The sequence below is a fragment of the Oncorhynchus mykiss genome, chromosome 4 (assembly GCF_057628025.1).
Source record: "Oncorhynchus mykiss isolate SJ-2025 chromosome 4, ASM5762802v1, whole genome shotgun sequence".
Lineage (NCBI taxonomy): Eukaryota > Metazoa > Chordata > Actinopteri > Salmoniformes > Salmonidae > Oncorhynchus > Oncorhynchus mykiss.
Window position 1 is genome coordinate 43,268,516 of NC_143025.1, and position 16,675 is coordinate 43,285,190.

Sequence of the window (16,675 nt, forward strand, 5' to 3'; positions counted from 1 at the left end):
TTTAAAATACCTAATATATTAAAAATGCATCCTCCATTTGCAATGTACTGCCTATGACCACACTTATCGTCTAAAAAAAAAGTATACAAACACCAAGTTAGGCATACCTAATTTCAAAATAGGCCAACATCACTGACAATCGTGAATAATATTACATAAACTGCATCTACATGCCAACCATTTGATCTCAATCAGTTTCATGGGAATATGCATTTCGATCCTCTTGAACTACTGTTCGTGTGCAAATTAGAACCGATGATGTTAACAAACTACAGTGGCTTGTGAAAGTATTCACCCTCCTTGGCATTTTTCCTATCTTGTTGCCTTACAACCTGGAATTCAAATAGTTTTGGGGGGTTTGTATCATTTGATTTACACAACATGCCTATCGCTTTGAAGATGCAAAATATTTTTTATTTGGAAACAAACAAGTAACAAGACAAAAAAATTAGAACTTGAGCGTGCATAACTATTCACCCCCCCAAAGTTAATACTTTGTAGAGCCACCTTTTGCAGAAATTCCAGCTGCAAGTCTCTTGGGGTATGTCTCTATAAGCTTGGCACATCTAGCCACTGGGATTTTGCCCATCTTCAAGGCAAAACTTGTCCTTCAAGTTGGATGGGTTCCGCTGGTGTACAGAAATCTTTAAGTCATACCACAGATTCTCAAATGGATTGAGGTCGGGGCTTTGACTAGGCCATTCCAAGACATTTAAATGTTCCCCTTAAACCACTCGAGTGTTGCTTTAGCAGTATGCTTAAGGTCATTGTCCTGCTGGAAGGTGAACCTCCATCCCAGCCTCAAATCTCTGGAAGACTGAAACAGATTTCCCTCAAGAATTTCCCTGTATTTAGCACCATCCATCATTCCTTCAATTCTGACCAGTTTCCCAGTCCCTACCGATGAAAAACATCCCCACAGCATGATGCTAGATGGATAGTGTTCTCGGGGTGATGAGAGGTGTTGGGTTTGTGCCAGATATAGCGTTTTCCTTGATGGCCAAAAAGCTACATTTTTGTCACATCTGACCAGAGCACCTTCTTCCACATGCCTTTTGACAAACACCAAATGTGTTTGCTTATTTTTTTCTTAAAGCAATGGCTTTTTTCTGGCCACTCTTCCATAAAGCCCATTTCTGTGGAGGGTACGGCTTAAAGTGGTCCTATGGACAGATGTTCCAATCTCCGCTGTGGAGCTCTGCAGCTCCTTCAGGGTTATCTTTAGTCTCTTTGTTGCCTCTGATTAATGCCCTCCTTGCCTGGTCTGTGAGTTTTGGTGGGCGGCCCTCTCTTGGCAGGTTTGTTGTGGTGCCATATCCTTTCAATTTTTTAATAATGGATTTAATGGTGCTCTGTGGGATGTTCAAAGTTTTTGATATATATTTTTTAACCCAACACTGATCTGTACTTCACAACTTTGTCTCTGACCTGTTTGGCGAGCTCCTTGGTCTTCATGGTGCCGCGTGCTTGGTGGTGCCCCTTGCTTAGTGGTGTTGCAGACTCTGGGCCCTTTCAGAACACCCGAGATCATGTGACAGATCATTTGACACTTAAATATAGTCCACCTGTGTGCAATCTAACTAATTATGTGACTTTTGAAGGTGATTGGTTGCACCAGATATTATTTAGGGGCTTCATACAAAGGGGGTGAATACATATGCACTTTTCCATTTTTGTTTTTAAGAATTTTTGGAAACATGTTATATTTTTCATTTCACTTCACTAATTTGGACCATTTTGTGTAGGTCCATTACATGAAATACAAATCCATTTAAATTACAGGTTGTAATGCAACAAAATGCCAAGGGGGGTGAATACTTTTGCAAGGCACATACTGTAGCCTTCCTGTATCATTCTGCATGCTTTTGAGTTTTGGCCGCATTATTATATATTTTTTTACTATTCAGCTGACCATCCTAAACTCTCATCACAAATTAGGTGGTGTTTTTGGTGTAACAGTAACGTTATTTCATGTGATTATATTTGGTTCTGTTATGTAGAGTACTAATTATTCATTATGTGATTTTCCTAGACATTGATTCAGCTTTTGATCTAACTTCACAATGCTCCGGCCACACCTGCTTCCGCTGCACTGAGCGAGCAAAGGGAATGTAACACAGTTAGGAAGGGAGACTTAAAACAGGATTGAGTGAAGTAGCAGCAAATATGTTGAACGAGAAACTAATGAGCATGGAGAGCCTCACAAGTTTGATGAAATGACCTTATATCTTTGAGTTTAATACGTCTATTTACTTAAATTTGTAGCTCATCATCAGAAGTACACTTTTTACAAGTTGTTAGGCCTAATGCTTGATTTTTCGGCAGCTTTTCTGAAATTCTGCAATACATTTTGCAATGTTTTTATCACGTACATTTTTTAATTGTTTTGCATGGTCGTTAGCTGTTATTTTTGTTTGCAAATGAGATTGATTTCTGTTCATGGCACCAGCCATCAACAATCACCCATCATCTTCGCACGTGAATACGCTGACAAGCCAGGGGGGAAAAACTTTGTTGGATTGGGCCATTTTCCATGGTAACAGTGCAGTAATTAGTCAAAATTACGAACCCGCTTTTGATTGGACCCTTTAATGCGCCAAAAGTGCGGGAATTGTTCAAAATTGCGAGCTCTCACATAATATGCGCTGATTGGTTGATTTTGCATTGAATTATGCGATCGCAGAATCCTAGAGGGACTGCCTAACTGTCCTCTCCAATTTTAGCTGGAATTTAACCCAAAAAGATTTGAGAAATACGATTGATTGACAATAGGCATATGCGTTGCGCAGAATATCAGATCTCAACAACGATTGGAGAAGTGTTTAACATCACCAGTACCACATCATTATGATATGTATTTTTTCATAAGCACAACGTGACTGGAAGAGACAGGATAAAATGTCTGACTGAAATATGGAACAAAACAACAATTGGTGATGTTTGAATTTGTTGATAAAATGTGGGACATGATTGGTTTTGGGACTCAGGACAAAGGTCCAAATTATGGGACTGTCCTGCACAATCTACTGACCTTGAAGGGTGGGCTGGAGTCACTGGGGCGGGCTGAGAAGTCGAAGGAGATGATGAGGTCGACGCCACGCTGCGGGCGCAGGATGAGGGGGTACGGGAGGTTATAGGTCAGACCACTGTCCACTACGTGGATCTTCTTACTCTTCACGTCCAGTGGCTCGTAGATACCAGCAAACTCATCTGGGTCTGAGAATGTTATGGAATACAATGCAGAATAAATACAGAAGGTGTTATAGTAGAAATGCGTAAGGGAACGGATGTGTGTGTTGATTGGGTGTGTGTGTGGTGGTCATGTTATAACTGTTTCCATATATACACAGTAGATGTCGTCATGGATCCACCTGTACCCAAATACCCGAGATCCGGTTCGAGATCCGAGAGGGTCCGGATCCATAATTCTAAATAATGTCAGGGGTCTGGGTCGGAAGTCATATGATTGTCAAGGGTCTCGGGTATGTGTAATTTTAACCGACTTGTCTGGGAAGGGCCCATACAGATCCGAACGCCACTGTTGCAGTAGAGAGAGAAATTCTATAATTTTTGCCGCTGCTCTTGCTTTTCACTAGAGTGGGGGTGTGTAGCTTGTTGTTGTTGGCCAATCATAAGTCATCATTGCGGCAATAGGTTACAGTCATAGAGCCTCAGTGTGTGGCAAATGTTAGATCAATGGAAATGGAATTAAAATTACGGAATTAAAAGTTAAAGGAGAAGGATAGGCTACAACTATCAAGAGCCAACAGCTTGCTTGACAAGTGTCTCTCAGTTTTATGCAGTCGAGACCGATACTACGTAATCATATTTGATAAGTTAACCTAGCTTTGGCAGCTATTAGACTACTAAAGCGCAAGTCGGCTTGGTTGGTTGGTTGCTGTCTCTTATGTCTCCCTCCCTCCTGCTTGCCTGTTTCCCACGCTCACAGTATGGCCCCTCCCCCGCCTGCTAGAGCAGCACCTCAACCTCTCTCTCTCTCCCTCCCTCTCGCGCTTTATCAGCTATGCTTAATAAAGTACCTTAAAAAATGACTTTTCTAGTGCTTCCCTCACCCGGTTTGGACCAGGACTGGATCCAACCAGGTCAATACAGAACAGATCTAGTTGTCCTCTTGTCTGTTCGGAACCGTTCTCTATTTCATGCATATCAGTTCCAACTTTTTGGACAAGTGAAGACCTCTAGTACTGTTGTTCCCAAACTGTGGGGGGCGCAAGGGGTGGGCAGGAGGGGGCGCACCCTACAATTTAAAGGAATCCAGTCTGGCTTTATACTTACTCTTGAACATAGTAATAGTAGAATGTACAAACTGACATTTCGAAATTGAGTAGTGCATCATCAGTTCCTCATTGCATGTTCGTTTTTGCACACCTTATAGAGCTATTTATAATTTGTCAGAAATGTCCTGATCAACTAGCCCATGTCAGCTAACGTAAAGAAAAAAGCTTTCATAGTGTCCATTGAGTTTTTTACTCTGAGAATTAGAACCTAACGGTTGGCGCTGCGAGCAGGGTTCACCACGATTTGTAGTCAAACCAGAGAGTCCAGATCAGTGGAGCAGGAGCTGGCAATAAACAACGTACGCACAGTTCCCACACCCGTTATCCACTCATTTTGACATCTTGGGGAGATGAGAAAACGTAGGCTGAACAATTATAGGATATGGACCTAGAGAGCCTGAGTTTATTCGTAGGCCCATTGTGTAACGACCGGTTGTAAATATCTGGTGGAGGGTAGGTTCCTTAAGGATAGGTCCCGAGTGGAGGTTTTCCTCTGCAAGACCTAGGAGTGACAATACAGTGTAGGGTAGGTTCCGTATTAGGATAGGTCCCTAGTGGGGGTATTCCCCTGTGAGATCTGTAAAAGGGACAAAAGTCCCAGCTGCAGTGAGTTTTTGTAAGACGAGAGTTCTAGAATATATTAAGTTTTAGGAAGACAAGAGTTCTAGAACATAATGCGTTTTAGGAAGACGAGAGTTCTAGCAACTAGAGAGTTCTAGCAACTAGTGAGTTTTAGAAGATGAGAGTTCTAGAAGCTAGTGAGTAAATTTTTCAAACAAAAAACAAGATATTCGGACACTGAGTTACATGCAATAGCAATACAGAGAGAGGTTGGTTTATGCTCTATGGGGAGGGGGAACCATGAAAGATTGTGGAAATTAGGAAGACAAGGAAGAATAATTTTGGTAACGTGTGTTATCAACAACAGTGATTTTTGTGGTGCAATATTGGAATCTGTATTCTCCAGTAATACATTTGCAGAAGCTATAGTATTGGTACTAATATATGGTATTAAGTGCCATGACCAATTAATTAGGTACAAAAACCATAACTATTCTCCGGGGAAGTGGGTAGCGCTTCCGTGGAAAATAGTTAATACGTGTGTATTATAGACGGGGGTTAAGAAATCTAAAACACCCTAAACACAAATGGGAGAGGTTGGGGAATAATAACTATTGATATGGCGACAGATCGCCCCGATTTTCCAAGCGGAGCTAGAGGAGTTTAATAAAGCCATGGAGGCGTTGAAAGAAGCACACGAGCATTCTACCAATTCGGCTCAAATATGGGGAATAGATAGATGTACTACAAAACGACTGGGTACGTGAGTTGATTCATAGAATTTGTACTTTGGCTTTGATGGCAGGTTTGAAACCTGTGATCAAAACGGCAATTGCGGGGGTTGTGGATGAAACGAGCAAGATGCTTTGAGAGTGGAATATAACTCCGCTCACTTCTCAGACGTGCGAGGAGTTAATACGGCCACAGTGAAAGTCACTTACAGTGGCTTCAATGGCCAAAGTAAGTCAAAGAAACGTAGCGAAAAAACATCAAAGCATAAGGAGATAGTCCCACAGCTTTCAGACTGGAAGAATTAGTGTAGGAATGGAACGGACTCTTTATGAGAAATTGGCTAAATTTGCCACAGGAAAAAGTATTTTGGGTTGAAGAATCTAGGTGGAATGCCAGGGGAATGGATTCTAGAGGTAACACATTTTAATTATCTGGCCAAATACTCAGAAAGCCTAGTTTTTTTTGATCTCATGAGAGATTTTATGTGGTTCTATTATGAAATTGATTTCTAGAATGTACGAAAGGGTGGTGGGGTAACGAGGAATTAGCAAAGGGGTTGAAATGATTTTTAATTTTTTTTAGTTAGTTCATGAACATTGTGGTGCGGTGGTTATGGAGAATAAATAGTACATGCTATATAAAAGATAAATAAATGATGGAGTAGGCCATAAACAGAGTTCCAGATAAGTGAGGCCTGTTCATGTGTGTTTTTGACCTATGGTTTACCACACACACACACACCCCAGCACGCACACACAACTTAGAGGTTATGAATATGTGTTAGTGGTGTTGATACTGTGGGATTTATTTTGGATGGGGTCTTTTCAATTCAGTTTTAAATTGGGTATACAGAAGGATGGAAATGTTTGGAAGGTTTTGAAATGGTTTCTGAAGGACGGGGAAAGAAAAGGGGGGGAAATATTTAATTGTGTCAAATGCCCTGTATCCTGACTTTCCGGTGAGCCCTGATCAAACTCACTAGAAATGATAGAAACAGGTGGGCGTTAATTATAAAATGAATGAGAAACACCAGTTTCTACTCTATTTTACTATTACTTTATGAGATACTATTATTTCCTTATGGGGTTATCATGGGGTTATCAAGAGTTGTAATTCTAAGTTGATTAGTTTTTCAAATTTGTTTATTTTTGATTTAACATGTTGTTTTTGAATCACGATGTGAATCGTGTTCAAGGGAAAATTACTAGTTCCCTGGGGTCCTGGTCCTTGGGTAAATATACAAATGTACTTTGTTCAATCTGCATATAGAAGGAAAACTATGTTAAATAGGGATGACATTTACTCCAAATGGATTGTGACATGTGTATTGCTGATTTCTGTTTTGCCTTTGTTTCGATACAAATTTCACCAGATTGGGACTTATGGAGTGTGGGATTCTCCGATGGGTTAGGGTGCTAACTTCCTGATCTGATAACTCTTTCGAGAGGTTGCCAGTAAAATAAGGGAGTATGAACTAACTTGAAAATGGTTTTAACAGTAACAGTATGTTGCTATGCTCTTTGACATTTGTCGTAGAGATAATGTTATTAAAAACTTCTTAGGGCTAGGCCTTCCGGTGAAATTGGAGGGCGAGCAATTCAAATAAATAATCATAGAAATTATGGATATATTAAGGTTAATGTAATAATTTGTCATATAGTCAATGCATGTCTGGATTTCCTGAAACAGATATGAATTGAACTAAACTGTTGTTCTGATCTGTCCTTTTTTGAGGTTATCATGCAAGGTGCCGTCAGATCGTGTATTAATGCATGGTAGGAATAATTTGCCCAAAAACAATGAACCCGTGTGTGAACCTCAAAACCCCTCCCTAAATAACCCAGAGAGGTTAAGGGAGGCGGAACAGTTTATTACCCCATCAATTCGTCTTCCTGTTGAACCATAACATATGTCATGGTTGGAGATAAGGAGGAGTGCATCTAAATTGGAGTATATATACACAGTGCCTTGCGAAAGTATTCGGCCCCCTTGAACTTTGCGACCTTTTGCCACATTTCAGGCTTCAAACATAAAGATATAAAACTGTATTTTTTTGTGAAGAATCAACAACAAGTGGGACACAATCATGAAGTGGAACGACATTTATTGGATATTTCAAACTTTTTTAACAAATCAAAAACTGAAAAATTGGGCTTGCAAAATTATTCAGCCCCTTTACTTTCAGTGCAGCAAACTCTCTCCAGAAGTTCAGTGGGGATCTCTGAATGATCCAATGTTGACCTAAATGACTAATGATGATAAATATAATCCACCTGTGTGTAATCAAGTCTCCGTATGAATGCACCTGCACTGTGATAGTCTCAGAGGTCCGTTAAAAGCGCAGAGAGCATCATGAAGAACAAGGAACACACCAGGCAGGTCCGAGATACTGTTGTGAAGAAGTTTAAAGCCGGATTTGGATACAAAAAGATTTCCCAAGCTTTAAACATCCCAAGGAGCACTGTGCAAGCGATAATATTGAAATGGAAGGAGTATCAGACCACTGCAAATCTACCAAGACCTGCCGTCCCTCTAAACTTTCAGCTCATACAAGGAGAAGACTGATCAGAGATGCAGCCAAGAGGCCCATGATCACTCTGGCAGAGATCTACAGCTGAGGTGGGAGACTCTGTCCATAGGACAACAATCAGTCGTATATTGCACAAATCTGGCCTTTATGGAAGAGTGGCAAGAAGAAAGCCATTTCTTAAAGATATCCATAAAAAGTGTCGTTTAAAGTTTGCCACAAGCCACCTGGGAGACACACCAAACATGTGGAAGAAGGTGCTCTGGTCAGATGAAACCAAAATTGAACTTTTTGGCAACAATGCAAAACGTTATGTTTGGCGTAAAAGCAACACAGCTGAACACACCATCCCCACTGTCAAACATGGTGGTGGCAGCATCATGGTTTGGGCCTGCTTTTCTTCAGCAGGGACAGGGAAGATGGTTAAAATTGATGGGAAGATGGATGGAGCCAAATACAGGACCATTCTGGAAGAAAACCTGATGGAGTCTGCAAAAGACCTGAGACTGGGACGGAGATTTGTCTTCCAACAAGACAATGATCCAAAACATAAAGCAAAATCTACAATGGAATGGTTCAAAAATAAACATATCCAGGTGTTAGAATGGCCAAGTCAAAGTCCAGACCTGAATCCAATCGAGAATCTGTGGAAAGAACTAAAAACTGCTGTTCACAAATGCTCTCCATCCAACCTCACTGAGCTCGAGCTGTTTTGCAAGGAGGAATGGGAAAAAATGTCAGTCTCTCGATGTGCAAAACTGATAGAGACATACCCCAAGCGACTTACAGCTGTAATCGCAGCAAAAGGTGGCGCTACAAAGTATTAACTTAAGGGGGCTGAATAATTTTGCACGCCCAATTTTCAGTTTTTGATTTGTTAAAAAAGTTTGAAATATCCAATAAATGTCGTTCCACTTCATGATTGTGTCCCACTTGTTGTTGATTCTTCACAAAAAAATACAGTTTTATATCTTTATGTTTGAAGCCTGAAATGTGGCAAAAGGTCGCAAAGTTCAAGGGGGCCGAATACTTTCGCAAGGCACTGTATATATACTTGTGTTGGTGGAAACATGTTTTGTCTAATGCAGCTGTATTGATCCTCTGGGAAGAATAAACTTGGTTTAAACTTCCATAGTGTCTGTTGAGGTTTTTACTCTGAGAATTAGAACCTAACAACCCCATGACAAAATGTGCAGAATTGCACGAAATAAGCTTTAAACCTGCTAAATTCTCTCCACCAACAAGAGGGGTGTGAACAGTTTTGTTATGAACAGTGCTTGTGCCCATAGAAATAGATGTGGCACATGCGCGCGGGGACGGGATGTTCCCCAATACTGGAAGGGGGGCCCCCCCGAGTGAAAAAGTCTGGAAACCTTTGCTGCAGTGGTGAGGGTCAAAAGCTTCAAGTTCCTCGGTGTGCACATCACAGAGGATCTGACTTTTTATTACTACTTGTTATTTTTTTTTTACTTTTGCCATTTGATTCTTGATGGATTGATCATTGTTGAGGAGAGTTAGCAAGTAAGCATTTCACTGTACTGTGCACCTGACAAATAAACTTTGATTTGATTTGCTTTAACTAGAATCTAACAACGGTCATAGACCTGTCATATATCTGGAATCTGGAATCTAGAATCTAGAATGTGTTACATCTAGAACTCCTTGATCTTCATATTTGACATCTGACCTGTGACAGCGTCAACCTCATCCTCGAAGGAGGCGCAGGAGTTCTGGTACATAAAGTCTCCGAAGGTAGAGAAGGGCATGTTGGTGTTGAGGTTGAGGCCTAGCATGAAATTATGAACCTTCCCCGCCCTTCCCTCTCGCGTGTTGAGCAAGGAGTCGCCGCTGAAGAGGGAGGTGATCATTCGCTGGACCCAGCTGTTCTGTGCGGTTCCGTACTCATCTTCCGCCCCTGGGTTCTCCTTGCCTCCTGGAGTGGGGAGAGATAGAGAAAAAGAAGGGAGGCAAGGGAGAGAGAAGGGGACAATGTTGATAAAGAGAGGCCACATGGGATGTACAGTAGGTTTACAGAATGCATTTGGTGGCTAGAGGTGCTTGATAGGACTTGATCTGAAGTGCACAGTTCCGAGGGTCACAGTTTAATTGATCAATCGTTTAGTCAACACGCCCAGGTATAAAAATGTTATATACAGTGCATTCGGGAAGTATCAGACCCCTTGACTTTTTACAGATTTTGTGAAATTACAGCCGTATTTTAATGGATTAAATTGTATTTTTTCCTAATCAATCTAATCAACACAATACCCCATAATGACAAAGCAAAAACAGGTATTTCGAAATGTTTGCAAATGCATTAAAAATAAAAACTGAAATATCACATTTACAAAAGTATTCAGACCCTTTATTCATTACTTTGTTGAAGCACAGCCTCAAGTCTTCTTGGGTATGACGCTACAAGCTTGGCACACCTGGATTTGGGGAGTTTCTCCCATTCTTCTCTGCAGATCCTCTCAACCTCTGTCAGGTTAGATGGGGAGCATCGCTGCATAGCTATTCTCAGGTCTCTCCATAGATGTTCGATCCAGTTCAAGTCTGGCTGGGACACTCAAGGACCATCAGAAACTTGTTCCGAAGCCACTCCTGCGTTGTCTTGGCTCTGTGCTTAGGATCGTTGTTCTGTTGGAAGGTGAACCTTCTCCCAAGTCTCAGGTCCTGAGCACTCTGGAGCAGGTTTTCATCAAGGATCTCTCTATACTTTACTCAGTTAAACTTTCCCTCGATCCTGACTAAACTCCCATTCCCTGCCGCTGAAGAATATCCCCACAGCATGATGCTGCCATCACCATGCTTCACTGTAGGGATGGTGCCATGTTTTCCCCAGCCGTGATTTCACATTTTAGAGTGGACTTTAATTGTGCCCAGCACAAGGTGCAGCTGTGTAATGATCATGCTGTTTAATCCGCTTCTTGATACGCCACACCTGTCAGGTGGATGGATTATCTTGGCAAAGGAGAAATGCTCAGTAACAGGGATGGAAACAAATTTGTGCACAAAATTTGAGAAAAATACGCTTTTGCTGTGGATGGAAAATTACAGGGATCTTTTATTTCAGCTCATGTCACATGTTGCGTTTATATTTTTGTTCAGTATATACAGTACCAGTCAAAAGTTTGGACACCTACTCAGTCAAGGGTTCTTTATTTTAAAACATTTCTACATTGTGGAAAACTGAAGACATCAAAACTATGAAATAACACATATGGAATCATGTAGTAACCAAAAAAAAGTGTTAAATAAATATATATATTTATATTGTTCAAAGTAGCCACCCTTTGCCTTGATGACAGCTTTGCACACTCTTGGCATTCTCTCAACCATGAGATAGTCAACTGGAATGCATTTCAATTAACAGGTGTGCCTTGTTAAAAGTTTATTTGTGGATTTTCTTTTTTTTTTTTTACGTTTCAGCCAATCAGTTGTGACAAGGTAGGGGTGGTATACAGAAGATAGCACTATTTGGTAACAGACCAAGTCCATATTATGGCAAGAGCAGCTCAAATAAGCAAAGAGAAATGACAGTCCATCATTACTTTAAGACATGAAGGTCAGTCAATACAGAACATTTCAAGAAATTTGAACGTTTTTTCAAGTGCAGTCGCAAACATCATAAAGAGCTATGATGAATGGCTCTCATGAGGACTGCCACAGGAAAGTAAGACCAAGAGTTACCTCTCCTGCAGAGTTCATTAGAGTTAACTGCACCCTCAGATTGCAGTCCAAATAAATGCTTCACAGAGTTCAAATAAACACATCTCAACATTAACAGTTCAGAGGAGACTGCGTGAATCAGGCCTCCATGGTCGAATCACTGCAAAGTAACAACTACTAAAAGACACTAATAATAAGAAGAGAGTTGCTTGGGGAAAGAAACCCGAGCAATGGACATTAGACCGGTGGAAATCTGTCCTCTGGTCTGATGAGTCCAAATGAGCAATTTTTCTAACCTAATTTTTCTGTCTTTGTGAGATGCAGAGTAGGTGAATGGATGATTTCCGCATGTGTGGTTCCCACCGTGAAGCATGGAGGAGGAGGTGTGATGGTGTGGGGGTGTTTTGCTGGTGACACAGTCTGTGATTTATTTAGAATTCAAGGCACACTTAACCAGCATGGTTACCACAGCATTCTGCAGCAATATGCCATACCATCTGGTTTGCGCTTAGTGGGACTATCATTTGTTTTTCAACAGGACAATTATCCAAAACACACCTCCAGTCTGTGCAAGGGCTATTTGACCAAGAAGGAGAGTGACAGTGCTGCAACAGATGACCTGGCCTCCACAATCACCCAACCTGATTTAGGATGAGTTGGACCGCAGAGTAAAGGAAAAGAAGCCAACAAGTGCTCAGCATATGTGGGAACTCCTTCAAGACTGTCGGATGATCATTCCAGGTGAGCTGGTAGAGAATAACAAGGGTTTGCAAAGCTGTCATCAAGGCAAAGGGTGGCTACTTTGAAGATTTTTAAATATAAAATAGATTTTGATTTGTTTAACCATTTTGTTTGGTTACTTTATGATTCCATATGTGTTATTTCATAGTTTTGATGTCTTCACTATTATTTTACAATGTAGAAAATATTGAAAATAAAGAAGTAGATGAAGGGGAGGAGACAAATTAAATAAGGATTTTTAAGCCATAAAACAATTGAGACATGGATTGGGTATGTTTACCATTGAGAGGGTGAATTGGCAATACAAAATATTTAAGTGCCTTTGAATGGGGTATGGTAGTAGGTGCCAGGCACACTGGTTTGTGTCAAGAACTGCAATGCTACTGGGTTTTTCACACTCAACAGTTTCCCATGTGTATCAAGAATATGCCACCACCCAAAGGACACCCAGACAAATTTACACAACTGTGGGAAGCATTGGGCCAGCATCCCGTTGGAACGCTTTTGAGATCTTGCTTTGACGAATTGAGGCTGTTCTGAGGGCACAAAGGGGGAGGGGGGGATGCAACTCGATATTAGGAAGATATCCTTAATGTTTTTAACACTCAGTGTATATAAGTTGTTTGTCATGAAAGATGGTCTCCCTAGTTCTATCGATCTTTGAGTGATTAGGAAAAAACAAAAAGTGTTACTTTCGTCCCAGTTCTTCCCTACATGCATGACTAGGGTTGGGCGATATTACCATAGCATCGTCTATCGACGATAATTGACTGCCGTCGCTGATGGTGACAACATTGTGATGTGACAGACAATGGTTTAGCCTATTTTAACTATATAGCCAACTATACAGAACCAGAGGAATAAAGAAAGGACTATAGGCCAGACAGAGCAGAGAATTCCACCAAAGCAGCACAATGTCCAGTCAGAAAATAGCCTATTGTTTCTCTCTGTCGGATGCATGGGCATTAGGCAAGAGCCTAAACCTAATTTTGTTTTATAATGGACACTCCTTTAACTATCTAGTGTCAAGCTGTTTAAAGTAATGTAGCCTATATTCCCTTCGATGGGCTATGAATATGACTGAAGGCTACACTTCATTGTTTTATGCATGGCTTTCTCCCAATCAAACAATAAATGGAACAGAGTTCCATCTCCAAAGGTTATTTGAATAGCCTAAAAACGTAAGGTATTCTAGCATGTCGTGATATTCAAAAATAACAAGAATGAAAGTCTATAGCCTAAGCCTAGGCATATGCTATTCTCAAACACAGCTTTATGAGAGATAGAACAAACAATATGATTTATTTTCTATTATTTTATGAGGCAAATAAAGCAATTATTATCCAGTTCTGAAGATGGTATACTGCTTCTATCCAGCCCATGATGTAGGCCTATAACCTAACTCACTATGTCGAGAGAGCCTGTTCCTCAGACAGTCACTGCTCCATCAATGCAGCATCAAGGCTGTGACTTCCCCTGAACAGTTTGAATGTGTTAAAATAATGTAGACCACACACAATTATTCAGGTTTCTGTGTATTTCGTATGAATCATTATGCATCATGGATATGGCAGTTCTCACCTTTCCAAGGCCTCTCGTCATTATCTAGTCTGTCCTCCCCCACAATGTGTTGAGGCTTTAACTGTTCTGCAGGAAAAGACAAGGACATCTTCTTTAAATCACACTTTCACTCATATCCAAGTCTTCACTCCATCTCAAACACAGAGGTTGTCATAGCATGACATGTATCGCTTACATTAGGCTGTCCAATTAACTTTCAATTGTTTAGGCCCTACCTTTTTATAAACTCATTTGCAACAATGGCTTACATAGCAAACACAATAAAACAATTGGCATTTAACATAAACCAGTCAATTATTGGAATGGGTGTAGGTGTACCTGCTTGCAGATGCAGTGAGTGCACATGTGCAACACACCCGAAAAAGGTCAAATCAAACACCAACAGCCCATAAAACAAACTTAAAAAGCAGTTATAAATAATGACAGGAGGCTGAACATTATCTTTGTTTTGACCGAAAGGGAATCACACTCACATCTGTGAGCTGGCATCAGGTACTAGCATGTCACATTCATCTGCGTTCACAAAGAGTCAGTACGTAATAAAAATAAACAGACTACAATGGGAGGTGCAGTTGGCTTGTGTCATGCAGAGCAGATCCAACACATTGGATTGGGACTATGGGCTAACACAACACATAGGAACTAAGCCTTTGGGCTAAGCACAGTCATTGCCTTCAGGTCTATATGCTGCAATGTATGAGCTTCAATGTGAGTAGATACAAGACAAGTGTGTGTGTGCTGTACTAACTGTAGAGGAGACCATGATGTGGTACTTTCTGTACAGGGTGCATGACTTCATTTGAGTCAGAGATCAGACCAGAGGTCAGGGTTAGGATTGGGGTTATAAGACAAGTGTGTGTGGTTTCTTACCGAGCTCTTCCTCCATGGTGCTCCCCCCGACAGTGTCTTTGACACCCAGCACTCTGTTGAAGAGGATGGAGAAGGCACTCCCCCAAACCCCTGGAGAGCGATAAACCCACTAGATCAACATCAATATCATGTGATGACTTATGAATATCATGTTTGATGATAGCTTATCATGTGAGGAATCTCTTCAGGAAGTCCTATGCAGAAGTGCCAGCAATATTCTGTTGTTTTTGTATGTATGTATGTATGTATGTATGTGTGTGTCTATGTGTGGGGTTTCTTACCCATAAGGAAATGTAGTGGGTTCTCTTCATACTGCTTCACAGTGATTCCCATGAAGAACTTGCTTCCAAAAAGATCAGGGGTCATGAACGTTCCGTACTTTGCCATTCCAATCTCATACGGGCTGAACTCCACCCAGTCTGTCAAAAAAAAAAAGGTTAAATAACATAACATCCATTGATAAAAATCAATCCGTGTATGTAACTAACTAACTCTTTAATTAGGGGAGCACACTGTAAGTGCATTGTAATTGGGAAAATGTGTATATCCTGCAGTAAATATGTGTATGTTTTTGTTATGGAAAAAGGGTAGCCCAGGTTCACAGTAACGGTGCAGGCCAGAAGCAATTGTCATTATGACCTCCATTACTGGAACCAGGTGACAGGGGGTATATGCCCTACCTGACTCTAGTGACACAACAACACCCACACATATAATTGTAAGGCAAACACAACACACTGTTCACACATGATAAGTCTGACAAGAGTTCCTCAGAATGACAATACACTATCACCTTTCAGCCTATCATTGGTCCTGGATTAAGGCGTATAATGTTACTACCGTACTGGAAGTTATGTGGTGTTATTTTTTGGCTTTCTCTGGAGTAGTTGTGACAGCGTTACCTTGTCACATCAGAGATAAAAGGTGTGGGATTTACAGTAAAACAAAAAAGTAAATGACTGATTTAATATTCTATTCCAGCTAATCTGTAAAATACACTGGAACACCAACATTAATTTGCATGAATATTATTACAAATACGTTGGTCACAGTACCAATGACAGTACCAATGACTCAGCATACAGTAAAAATCTATATAGTTACATATCGGGATTTTATTTTTGATGATATGTCATTTTGACAATATCACTATTATTTTTGAGCTAGTTGGCTGTACCTGCCCCTATTTCCTTCATAGCTTGTTCTCCATCTCCTTTTTAAATAGGCAGCCAATTTGTTTTCAGCACATTTATTTCCATGACTAATCAAAACATGTTTTCTCATGGCTCTCTCTTTTCCCTCTGCAGCAGACATATGGGGAGCCATATGTTTGGAACATCGAATTGCTAATAAAATCACAGTATCGAATCGCAATACATATAGAATTGTGAGAATCAGTATCTTGATAATATCGTGAGGTCCCTGGCAATTCCCAGCACTAACACTTACACATTGTTGATGTTCCTTCTCACACTACAGCACTATAACGACAAGAATGCCCGGGGTCAATATGTTGATAGCTTCATTCATTGTATTGGAATAACATTGTTTGCATAATCCTTTGTTCGTCAGTTCCTCCTTACCTTCAGTAACAGAGACTGTTTCAGATCTGCAAATTGTTCAGACTCGTGTCACTATTAATTTGTTTAAAATGAATGGGACAAACTTCACCAGCGCTGGCCATATGCACAGT

General features: G+C 40.7%; 1 protein-coding gene across 6 annotated transcripts in view; it reads right to left on the reverse strand.

Annotated features, from left to right (window-relative positions):
* Positions 1-16,675, reverse strand: part of pla2g4ab (phospholipase A2, group IVAb (cytosolic, calcium-dependent)) — a 49,391-nt gene that overhangs the window by 2,966 nt on the left and 29,750 nt on the right. For 2 of the 6 annotated variants that reach the window (XR_016495284.1, XR_016495283.1), the window contains 5 exons: positions 15,264-15,401; positions 14,983-15,072; positions 14,113-14,173; positions 9,806-10,051; positions 3,032-3,216 (listed from right to left, as the gene is read on the reverse strand). Coding sequence is in view for 4 of the 6 variants with exons in the window: in XM_090232068.1 (XP_090088194.1) it covers positions 3,032-3,216; positions 9,806-10,051; positions 14,113-14,178; positions 14,983-15,072; positions 15,264-15,401 (725 nt within the window). In the remaining 2 variants the exon portion in view is untranslated. Of the gene's footprint in view, positions 1-3,031; positions 3,217-9,805; positions 10,052-12,732; positions 13,068-14,112; positions 14,179-14,982; positions 15,073-15,263; positions 15,402-16,675 lie in introns of those variants that run through there. The other 4 variants (XM_090232068.1, XM_021599738.3, XM_090232069.1 and 1 more) reach the window with 3 other exon arrangements.